General features: G+C 40.8%; 1 protein-coding gene across 2 annotated transcripts in view; it reads right to left on the bottom strand.

The window, feature by feature from the left end:
• The window catches only part of cad (carbamoyl-phosphate synthetase 2, aspartate transcarbamylase, and dihydroorotase), a 143,490-nt gene that overhangs the window by 30,945 nt on the left and 100,302 nt on the right, over nt 1–12,243 (bottom strand). For both annotated transcript variants that reach the window (XM_060851657.1, XM_060851663.1), the window contains exons 26-32: nt 11,898–12,143; nt 11,711–11,792; nt 10,392–10,558; nt 8,680–8,844; nt 8,000–8,131; nt 4,257–4,458; nt 3,442–3,632 (exon numbers count right to left, since the gene is read on the bottom strand). In XM_060851657.1, the coding sequence (XP_060707640.1) occupies nt 3,442–3,632; nt 4,257–4,458; nt 8,000–8,131; nt 8,680–8,844; nt 10,392–10,558; nt 11,711–11,792; nt 11,898–12,143 (1,185 nt within the window). The remainder of the gene's footprint in view (nt 1–3,441; nt 3,633–4,256; nt 4,459–7,999; nt 8,132–8,679; nt 8,845–10,391; nt 10,559–11,710; nt 11,793–11,897; nt 12,144–12,243) is intronic.

Below are 12,243 nucleotides of genomic sequence, written 5' to 3'. Positions count from 1 at the left end.
AGAGACAGAGACCATTATAGCGCTGGGGCTCCCGAAGCCAGTAGAAAATTAACTCTTAGTACTTACCTGCTATGGATTTAACTTAATTGCATTTTTAAGACTTTATGATGATATTGAGTAGCCATTACCGGTTATTAAATACAAATTCTATAAAAAGGTAATATTGGTGAAGCTTTAACTTACTTGCTGTTCTTGCAGACCACTCTATAGACCTTACAGACTGCCCCACTGTCAATTCTAACTAATCAGATCTTATGTCTTATTGGAATTTGAATCACAACCCTGAGAAGACATGTTTAATTTGAAGACGATTGAATCAGTTTAAATGCAACCTTACGGTAACATCTCAGCCTCAGGTACAGAATGATTCAGTGCTTAAAATACAGAAGTCTGCTCCTAGCTTAGAAATCATTCTAAGTCTAACACTGAAGAGATTCTGGCACGAATGTGCCAGGAAGCCATTTTATGGTCAAAAGTTTGCCCTCCTTGCTAAGAAAACATTTTGTAAAACAATTGTATCTGATATATGAGCTGGGCAAGGTTGCCTTGTGAACTCTTCAATTAGCTCAGACTGGTACCTTTTAATGATAGGAGTTTATTTCACTAGTAGGCGCCGAACTCGGCTGGATATATTTTTCCCACCTGATGAATGGCTTAGGGCCTGTAGGAGTGATTAGCCAAGGTTACTCAGACGTGTTAATTAATTTTTCTTCCTTATAAATTATTGCCTTCAACTGTTATCTATCTAATTAAGAAAACACCATGTTTTTGTAAACTTTTGTATAAAGGAAACCACTTTGTATCAGTACGTCAGAGTAGCCTGCTAGGGCAGTTGAAGAGCTGGTACCCTACTCTCCTAGGTTACTAGAACCTAGCTAGTTTAGCTTAACGATATCAGTGTTATGTTGTAACAGTGATATTATTGGTAAATAAAGGGGGTAACTAAAACTAAAAACAGTCTGTAAGAAGTTTATTATTCCAGACTCCCAAAAGAGTACGATCTCCAGAATAAAAGATGAGAGGCTAACAGGTCTGAGTCCACAACAGATTCCTTGGCCATTTCAATCCTGACTTTAACAGCCTAGGAATGACAGTTGAATGCACAATTAAATGGAAAACTTCAAGCCAGCGTCTATGGAAAACACAGACCAAATACTTCAGCTCAGAAGCAATCATCCCAACACTCTAAACAGAGCTGCATCAACGCATTATTTCAGTGAGCTACACCACAGTGCAGCACCCAAGAACTACAAAAATCAGAAGAATATCTATACATTTTCAAGAAAAACAAGTACCCAATAAACACAATCCGCCGATTCCTCAGAAACAAACCCAACACAATTCGACCAAAAACTATAGCTACATTACCTTGCGAAGACATATCAGAAATTACTTCCAGACAACTCAGACTCCTTGGCATCATGGTAGCCCACAAACCTACCAACACACTTAAACAGCAACTAATTAACCTAAAAGGATGCTTTAGATACCACCAGCAAAGCTATGCCATTTACAAGATATCATGCAACTGTGAAAAAAAAACACATGGGACAAAACTAGCAGGAAGCTTGCCACCAGGATACATGAACATCAACTGGCCACCAAACGATACAACCCACTATCACTAGTTTCTATACATACAAAGAAGGACACCACTGAGTGGGACAGCAACACATATCCTAGGACAGGACACACGAGAATTCTTAGAGACATGACATTCTAACTAGAATTCCATCAATAAACACATCCATTTAGATCCTACCTGCCTTCCATTGAAAAAAAAAACCCAGAAATGACTTCACCCACCTTAAGAAACCAAGACCTATAGATAGAGGGGCGAGACATACTACTAGTGCTTCACCATCTCTCTGATGATGTTACCTAGTATGGTGACAAAACATCTGAAAACAAACCTTCAAGCTCAGAGGGCTAACTTATATACATAGATATCTAGGCATACAGGTCTACAACTCCCTTAAAGTGGAAACACAAGTGGATAAGTTAGGTATGAAGGTATATGACATGCTTACCTTCATCAGTCTGGGCACAGAGAATAAAAATTGGCAAGTCATGTTGCAGCATGTTACATAGAACTTTAATTAGGCCACATTTGGAATACAGTGTACTGTTCTGGTCGCCACACTACCAGAAGGATGTGGAAACTTAACAGGGGGTGCAGAAACAATTCATCAAGATGCGTTGGCTGATTTTGAAGGTATTACCTACGAGGACAGATTAGACAAACTTATAGTTTGCTTTCACTTGTCAAAGGCTGAGGGAGCAACCTGATAGAAGTTTACAAAAAAGAGAGGAGCATGGATATAATGGATAGTCTGAGTCTTTTTCCTATGATAGGAATGTCAATTACTAGAGGTCATAGATTTAAGGTAAAAGGGACAAGTTTACAGGAGATGAGAGACAAGTTTTCTCCCCCCCGCTGCCAAGAGGGAGGTAAGTACCTGTGTAATGTGCTACCAGATGTGTGGAGGGGGATAGAATAGCATTGGTTTATAGGCATAGTGACAGATATATGAATAGAGAAAGAATAGAAGGATATGGACCTGTGTAAAAGCAAAAGGTTTTGAGTTTAGAAAGGCATATAGCATCAGCACAACCTTAGTCGGCCATTGGGCCTGTTCCTATGCTGAACTGTCCTACGCACTATACTAATTAGTCCCGTACACATTGTTAAGGAGCCCCAATTGCAGTGTGCTCAGGTAACTAACAAACATTGAGATGTGGGCAGTAAAAACAACAGTAAGTTATCCAGTGATATAACTCGAACCTCAGATCTTTATTTTGGATGCAATTTTCTCTTCAGAAGTATTTGGAATTATTCAGCAATTCAGCCCTAACTTCTCAAAGTGATAGCCAGAAGGCTGCTGGGTTAGTATAATTATTCCTTATGATGGTAAATTCAGTGAAATAAAAATACCGTACTGGTGCACAGATCTCCACCATCCTGTTAGGAACCTGGTCACTGAAGGCTCATTAGTTTGCCAACCCTGCTTTTACCTTCCTTGATCTATACCTTCACCATCAACTTTTCAAGCATTCTCCAGAACTCAACTGTCTTCAATTATAGTGAAATTATTATAACTCCTACAGGATCATGTTATAACAAAACAATAATTTGCTTTCTATCAAAACAATTACAGGAGCGTGTGCTTGTGTAAGTCACATTAAGGTAAAAGTGGAGATTTATTTACTGGATTCAAACTGGATTTTAGTGTGCAACGGTTGGCTATAATGTAAAAGCAAAAATAGCTAATAGTACTGACTTGTGAACAGGACAATATTTCTCCATAAACTGGAGATTATACCTCCTTATAAAAAGTCAAAAAGACAGATGTATCTTTAATTAACATGTCACATACATTTTAAAACATTATTTTGCAATACAAGTTCAACGCCAGAGTTACTCAAAAATTCAAGCCATACCTCCACATAGGTGTTTTCCTGAACTGGCAAGGAGAAAATTTTACGGGGATTTTCATATAATCGTTTAACGAGGTCATCGATGGTGAGCTTTCCTTCACTGACAGCTGTAAGTAATAGTGGCATCATGGTCTCTAAACCAGGGTAACCTGGTGGTGGTGAATTACTGTTCTTTTCTTCAAGAGAATGTGGGGCTGAAGGAGTGAAGATGAACTATTAATAAATATTTTGATTAATCAATTATTCTGGCCAATATTTCTGTAGTCTAAATTAATAACTAGTTCTAAAAAACACATTAGCAACCAACACACAAAATAATTGCCTTTCAGAGTTTAATAAAATACAAAATGATCACAGCACCACACTCACTTAATCAGAGTCCTATATAAAAATAATGCTAACAGAGCAACATAAAATAATTTTAACTTGTTGCTGAAATGGAGACAGTTGTTAGTGAACATGATTTAGTATTTTAATAGGCAAATGTTTTAGTTACATTGTAGGTGCAAACAGCTTCATGCAAAACACTCATCTGGCAGCAAAAATACTTTTCATCTCATTTATTACATACTGCCATTTATGTGGTCACTTGCTTTAGCTTGAACCCACTCTGTACAGTCTCACCAACAAGAGTCTCCTTGGACTGGAAACTGCAAAGATTATAGCAAATAAAAAAGCGATATTGTTCACCATATCAAGATTGATAAAGGTTATACTTTTACTGATAAGAGGGAGCACTCTCAGACCTGGTTCGCTAAGTGACTTAAAAGGTTAAAAATGATTTAAGAACATTAGAAGGTCCTTTCTCCACTACATACCATGATCAGTTGCAAAACAGTCGATAATGTCCAAATTTTCCCATAGAGCTTTCACATCATCTTTGGTACTGAGCATTGGCCTGACCTGACCTTTGCCATGACCGATACTTTCAAGATCATCCTCACTCAGGAACAGGTGGTGAGGAGCCACTTCACAGGTTACTTGTACACCTTTCTGTTTCGCAGCTCGAATGATTTGGATCTGTTGGATACAGCAAAAAAGATTCACATAATGCTGCACTCAATAAAAGCCTTGTGTTCCCAGGCATATTTAGAATTATCTGAAATATTACTTGTTCATTTGAATAAAGAAGTTGAATGTTATTTAATAAAAGCCCATAGATGTCCGGTTTGCATGAATTAGAGGAACCTCGATTACTTGAGTGACACAGGCAGGGAGAATTTTGTTTAGATAATTGAATATTCGGATAATTGAATGCCAGATAATGGAATGTTCATTTGTATACGTCATTCCCTCAGCAGGATAGCTAGCGATTAGTCTCAAACAAAAACAAATTGATGGAAAAGCTCAGCAGATATGGCAGCGTCTAAGGAGAGAAATTATATACGTTTCAGGCCAAGGTGACCCTTCCTCAGAACTGATGGTAGCTAGGAAAACATTGGTTTATATGCAGAAGCTGGGTGGTGGAGGGGGCAAGCAGAAAACTATAGTTGGGGGATGTAGCTCAAAAAAAGAACAGTTGGAGTAGATAACAATCCAGCACGGAGTGTAAATAGCTTTTAATGGAGATAGTTGTTGGCTAACAATGGATTGTTTATAACAACAGACTCTATCATAACAAAACCTGGTACAAGTAAGGACACGGGAGAGCTCAAGCCCTAAAATTCCTGAACTTGTTATGGAGTCTATAAGATTGTACGGTCCCCAAGTGGAAAACTAGGTGCTGTTCTTCCAGCTTGCGCTGAACTTTGCTGGAGCACTTCAGCAAGCCCAAGACAGAGATGTTGGCCAGGGAATAGGATGGTATGCGGAAGTGGCGAGTGTGTCTTTCTTGTGTACAGAACATAGATTTTCTGCGAAGAAGTCACCCAGTCTATGCTTCATTTCCCCAATGTAGAAAAAAAAACATGTTATGAATGCAGTAGACTAGATTGTGTCAAGGGCAAGTAAAGCGCTGCTTCACCTGGAAGAGGTGTTTGAGCTCTCTGACACGGAGGAGGGAGGAAGTAAATGGACAGATATTACACCTTCTACGATTGCAGGGAAAGGTGCAGTGAGGCTGCAGGGTGTGCTGGAGGGAATAGTCCCTGAAGAGTTTGATAGGGAGGGAAGAGGAAAGTGCACCTGGTGGTGGCATATTGTTGGAAGTGGCGGGAATGGCAGTTTATAATCCTCTGGATGTGGATGCTGGTGGGATAATAGGAATAAAGAAGACCCTATCGCTTTTGCAAGAGAGAAGAGTGGGGCTTAGAGACGAAGTATGGAAGCTGGGTCAGACCCGGTCAAGGGTCCTGTCAACAACGAAGCTGGGGAGTCTTCGGTTGGGGAAGGTGGTGGACATTTTGAAGGCTCCAGTCTTGAAGTTAGCATCTTCAGAATTCATGCAGAGATGGAGGAACTGGGAGAAGGGAATGGAATCTTTACAGGAAGCAGGGTGTAACGACATGTAGTCAAGGTAACTGTAGAGTCTCTTGGTTTGTAATGGATATTGTTGCCTGCCCAGCCCCAGAAATGCAAGCAGATGTTGAAAAGGGAAGGGAGGAGCCAGAGACAGACCAGGTGAAGGTGAAGGCAAATCTGAATGAGAGGGGGAAAGCATTATCGATATACCAGAGAAAAAGTTCTGGGTGGGGCCAGAATAGGACTGGAACAAGGAATATTCCATATACTCCACAAAGACACAGGCTTAACTGGAACACACTGCCACACTATGACCTGAAGGAAATGAAAGAGTTAAAGAGAGGTTGTTCAAAGTGAGAACGAGCTCAGCCAGGTGGTGGAAGAGGCTGGTGTTGTTTGAGGATGGTTCAAGCCTTTGTTCCAGGAAGAAGCAGACAGTCCCTAGACGATCCTAGTAAGGGATGTACATTTTAAAGGGATTGCACATCTATGGTAAACAGGAAGCAGCTGGAGCCTGCAAAAGTGAGCATAAAGCATCAGCGAAATCACAGATCTAAGTGGGTAGGGTCTAGGACCAGGGCAGAAAAGAACAAGTCAAGGTAGGAAGAGATAAGTGGGACAGGGTTGGGCAGAAATAATGGGATGATGGGTCTGCCCAGGCAGTCCTGTTTGTAGATTTTGGGAAGGAGATAGTCTCCCAAACCTGCACAGCTCACTCTATCAGCTTGGAGGAAAAGGGGGGTAGGGGGGAAAGAGAAGGGAGATAAGAGAAGAGATCACCAGATGAAACTAGGTTGGTGACCAGAGTTAACACAATGGCCTGGTGGGGTCATGATTCCATGGGACATAAGTGGTGGTAGAGGAGAGCTGGGGCTCAGCCTCTGCAATGTAGAAGTCAGTCAACCAGACAACAGTAACACCCTTGTCAGCAGGCTTCATTAAAAAGTCAGAATTGGATCCAAAAGCACCGAGTGCTCTCAGGTCTCACCTTCCAGCCCAACAACTTCCGCATACATCGCATCATTCTCCACCACTTCTGCCACCTGCAAACAGACCCCACCACTAGGGATACATTTCCCTCCTCATTCCTATCCGCATTCTGGAGAGACCATCCCCTCCCCAATCAGATCCAAGTCCTCCCCCCACGCCCGGCACCTTCCCCGGCCAATGCAAGAAGTGCAAAACCTGTGCGCACACCTCCCCCACATCCCTAAAGGATCTTTCCACATCCAACGGTCATCTACCTGTACTTCCATGCATGTTATCTATTGTATCTGTTGCACCCGATGTGGTCTCCTCTACATTGGGGAGGCAGGATGGCAACTTGATAATCGTTTCAGAGAACATCTCGGGGCACCTGCACAAACTAATCCTACCGCCCTATGGCTGAACAATTCAATTTCCCCTCCCACTCCACCATATCATGTGCCTCTTCCATCTCCAAACCCTTATGACCAGATGCCTGGAGAAAGAACTCCTCATCTTCCGCCTTGGGACCCTGCAACCATACGGAGTTAATGTGGATTTTCAGTTTCCTCATTTCCCCTCCCTTTACCTTACCCTAGTCCCAAGCCTCCAACTCGGCACCACCCCTTTGACCAGTCCTACCTGTCCATCTTCCTTCCTTCCCACCTATCTGCTTCACTCTCCCCTCCAACCCACCACTTCCAGTGCACCTTCATCTATTAATCACATTCTCAGCTACCCTCCCCCCAACCCCACCCCCCTCCCATTTATGTCTCAGCTCCCCCAGCCCACAGGCCTCATTCCTGGTGAAAGACTTATGCCCAAAATGTCGATTCTCCTGTTCCTCAGATGCTGCCTGATCTTTTGTGCTTTTCTAGCACTACACTCTTGACCTTTGTATTCTTAGTACTCATTAGATCCTTTGCATCGAAGAATGTTTTGTAAAGTTTAAAACAGAAAGAAACATTGCATTTATATAAGCTCCTTTCACAATAATGATTTTTTAAGCTACTGAATTAATTTTGGAATCAATCTTACTATGTAGAGAATTCTGACATAAGTTATGTGTGAGCACAAACCAGGAGAAGAACCAGATATTTACCCTGACCCGTTTACATCTAAATAAGTTTAATTGAATATATTGATTGGAGAGAATTGCTCAGTGATACATTGTCAAAGTAATATATTTGCTTACCTCCTCCTTTCTAGCTACGTGGCAAATGTGAACTGGTCGTTGATACAACTGAGCAACCATTAAAATGGCCGCTACAGTCTGTCTCTCAGCATGCACTACTATAGGCAAATGCTTTGGCCACTTCTCAAAATGCTGAAAGTAAAAAGTAATGTATTTAAACTTCATTAACAGTAAAAATGTACAAAGTAACACCTTCTAGTCTCAACACATTATAAATTGTCAGTTAATTCTCTCTTTTAGGACAAGATAAGATTTCTTTTTCGGCAAGGAGCGACCTTTAAGCGGCAATTGGATAGGTACATGGATGGGTGCTTAATCTAGGATAGATGTTCGGCACAACATCGTGGGCCGACAGGCCTGTTCTGTGCTGTATTGTTCTATGTTTTATGTTTTAAGGAAGTAGGAAATAAAAAAAAGTAAGAAAGGTCACCACAGTCCTACTCAATCATAGGGCAAGTTATTAGGAGACAATGGAGAGACAACAGGTGGTAGTCTAACTGAAGGGTATCAATTTATTTCATAAGCAGTTTAATACATGGCTCAAAAAAACAGAAGTTTAATTTGAAAGTGTGATCTTCAGTATTCCATATTATGAAGCTACTTTTCAATGACATAAAATAAGTTATTCATTAAGACTAGAATCTGATCCTTACAAACATCAAAAATAAAATCCACTATACCTCTATCCATAAGGATACATTATCCATTTTGAGTGTTGAATAAGTATCATTTAGATACATCTTCAAGCCAGCAGCAGAATTGCTAATCAAAGGTAAAACATCAGCATTGTCTGAAGATGCTCCCAGAAACAATGCAAAGTCACAACGAGCACCAGCAGTGGCCAACTGAGCAGAGAGGGGAGAAAAACATTGTGACAGAACATCAGTATGTTATAATCAAAACAGCAACTTTGATGGAATCATACAGCACAGTAAGTGACCCTTCAATCCAACTCATCCAAGCCAACCAAGCTTCGCCAAAAATAAACTAGTCCCATTTGTTGGTGTTTGGTCCGCACACCTCCAAACTTTTCCTATTTAAGTTGCTGTCTGAATGTCTTTTAAAATCTTGTAATTGTATTCGCCTCTGCCATTCTTCTGGCAGTTCATTACACAGATGAACAATCCTGTATGAAAACGTTGCCCCAAAGATTGCTTTCAAATCTTTCTTCTACCATAAAATTATACCCTCTAGTTTTAAACTCCCCAAACTTAGGAAAAACAGCAGGGCAACTCCCCATATTTGTGTACCTCATGTTTTTGTAAACTTCCATAAGGTTACCTCTCAACCTCTTACACTCCTGTAAAAAAAGGTCTCATGTTATTCAGCCTCTCCTTATATTTCAGGCCCTCCATTCCCAGCAACATCCTTTTGTTTTACACCCTCTCTAATTTAATAACATCCTTCCTATAATAGAGCAAGCAAAACTGTACATCGTACTGAAAATGCCCTCACCAACATCCTACACAACTTCAACATGACATCCCAACTCCCACACTCAATGGTCTGACCAAAGGCAGCAAGAGTGCCAAATGCCTTCTTTAATCTAGTTTGTTCAAAGTTGTGACACAATAAACAATGTACCTGACCCCTTTGCTTCTGTTCTGCAACACTTCCTATGGCCCTACTGTTAACCACATAAAATCTTCCCATTAGTCTTACCAAAATGGAACACCTCGCACTTATCCAAACTAAATTTCATCTGTTACGCCTTGGCCTATTGGCCCAAATGATCAAGAGCCCTTTGTAATCTTAGAGAAAGTCTTCTTCACTGTGCACTATTCCACCAATTTTGGTATCATCCACAAACTTACTAAGTGTGCCTTCTAGATTTTCATCCAAACTGTTCAGATAAATGACAAACAAGTGGGCCCACCAATGATTCTGGCAGCACACTGCTGGTCACAAGCTTTCAGTCCAAAAAGACAACTCTCGATTACCACTCACTATCTCCTATCAAGCCAATTGTGTCCAATTGGCAAGCTCTCCCTAAATTCCATGTGACTGAACTTTACTAACCAGTGTACCATTTAGAACCTTGTCAAAGACCTTACTAAAGTTCATGTATACAGCGACCACACTGCTCACATCTATCTCCTGTGACAAAAAGAATAATACTCATTTAATTTTAAAAATGTTAAAGTGAAATGTTTGATCACAAAATCGGAACCATTTATTTCACTTCAGTTCCTCCAAACGATTTACTTGCTCTTTTAGTAATAGAATCAAACTGCCCAGTTAATTGTGCAATTTGCCCGTACCAAACACAAATTAGTTGGCAAATAGCTTGATGATGATGCATTTTAAACATCAGGTAATGCTTGCCTGAAAGTCTGGCTAGATTTCAAAATTACTTGGTCTGAACTTCTCATTTATAACAAGTTAAAATTACCTTTTGTACAAGGGCAAAGGTAGCATGGTCTGTGATTGCTGGATTTGTGTTTGGCATAGCACACACCATGGTAATTCCTCCTGCCAAAGCTGCTGCAGTTCCAGAAGCAAAATCTTCCTTATGGGTTCCACCAGGCTCACGAAGATGTACATGGACATCAATTAAACCTGAAGATGAAAAATGTACAGGCGCTACATGTTTTACTCTTCATGGTTAAATACAGGGAAGGAATAGGGTGTAGGTTTGTTTGCTGAGCTGTAGGTTTGATATCCAGACGTTTCATTACCTGGCTAGGTAACATCATCAGTGGCGACCTCCAAGTGAAGCGAAACAGTTGTCTCCTGCTTTCTATTTATATGTTTGTCCTGGATGGGGTTCCTGGGGTTTGTGGTGATGTCATTTCCTGTTCATTTTCTGAGGTGTTGATAGATGGTATCTAGATCTATGTGTTTGTTTATGGTGTTGTGGTTGGAGTGCCAGGCCTCCAGGAATTCTCTGGCATGTCTCTGCAGATTCCTCAAGAACAAACCATGACAAGCAGACCAAACACAGCCAGAAACCCTAACCACTTACCATACAAAGAAGTTTCAGAAATGACAGCCAGACTACTAAGACCCCTCGGAATCCTCGTAGCACACAACTGGCCAACACTCTCAAACAAAAACTAACAAACTTAAAAGACCCAGTACATCCCGTGGACAAAACCAAGGTCGTCTACAAAATTTCATGCAAGGACTTCTAGAAACACTACGTAGGACAAACAGGAAGAAAGTTAGCCACCAGGATACACGAACACCAACTAGTCACAAAAAGACATGACCCTCTCTCCCTCGTAGCCCTACACACGGAGGAAAAAACCCCACCATTTCGACTGGGACAACACATCTATCCTGGGACAGGCCAAGCAAAGACATGCCAGAGAATTCCTAGAGGCCTGGCACTCCAACCACAACGCCATAAACAAACACATAGATCTAGATACCATCTATCAACACCTCAGAAAATGAACAGGAAATGACATCACCATAAACCCCAGGAACCCCATCCAGGACAAACATATAAATAGAAAGCAGGAGACAACAGCTTCACTTCACTTCGAGGTCGTTCATTGATGATGTTACTTAGCCAGGTAATGAAACGTCTGAATATCAAACCTACAGCTCAGCGAGCAAACCTACACCCTAAACCTCAACCTGAGCTACAAACCTTCACAAACCTTGCACAGGGAAGGAATATTTTCACATGTGCCATTTGGATGGATCATTTAGAACTCAAACACTGACAAAAAGTACAAAGAACACAAGTACTGATGTCATTACCTGGTAAGCGAATCAATTTGTGAGAAGTCATGGAATCAATATGAGTCTTCACTGGAGGGGTGTTGCCTATCAGCCGTAAAGCCTAGAGAAGAAAAGATAAGTTATCAGACTAAATAGATTCATCAGCGAAACTAAAATTCATATGAAAATAGCACTACTTCAAGATGACAAATTTCAGGAAACGTGCCTCAACGAACAGTTTAGTGCACTTGATATCAATAATTAATGGAACAGAGTAGTCTACAGCCAATCGCCTGGTTCGATAACCCTTGGTAACAAATGAAGAAAGGCGTCGTCCTCCAGAATTCCTCATGGAGAGGTTTATAACCAAGTCAAAATGATTTTCTTCTAGATAGTCCACAATGCTTCTATGTCTCTCTTTCAAAGGGCCATCACTGTCAGAATCTTCAAATGGCCACTCTACTGCCTTGATCTGCAAAAGAAAGGAAACAGAAGCTAAAACTGAAAAATCATTGAGAATTTAGCCAGTAATATGCTCAGATTGCAGCAAAAATGTTTCTTTAGATTAAGCA

This window comes from Hemiscyllium ocellatum, chromosome 3 (assembly GCF_020745735.1).
Source record: "Hemiscyllium ocellatum isolate sHemOce1 chromosome 3, sHemOce1.pat.X.cur, whole genome shotgun sequence".
NCBI classification, from domain to species: Eukaryota; Metazoa; Chordata; class Chondrichthyes; order Orectolobiformes; family Hemiscylliidae; genus Hemiscyllium; species Hemiscyllium ocellatum.
The sequence above is the reverse complement of the archived record's forward strand: the minus strand, read 5'-3'. Positions and strand labels throughout refer to the sequence as shown.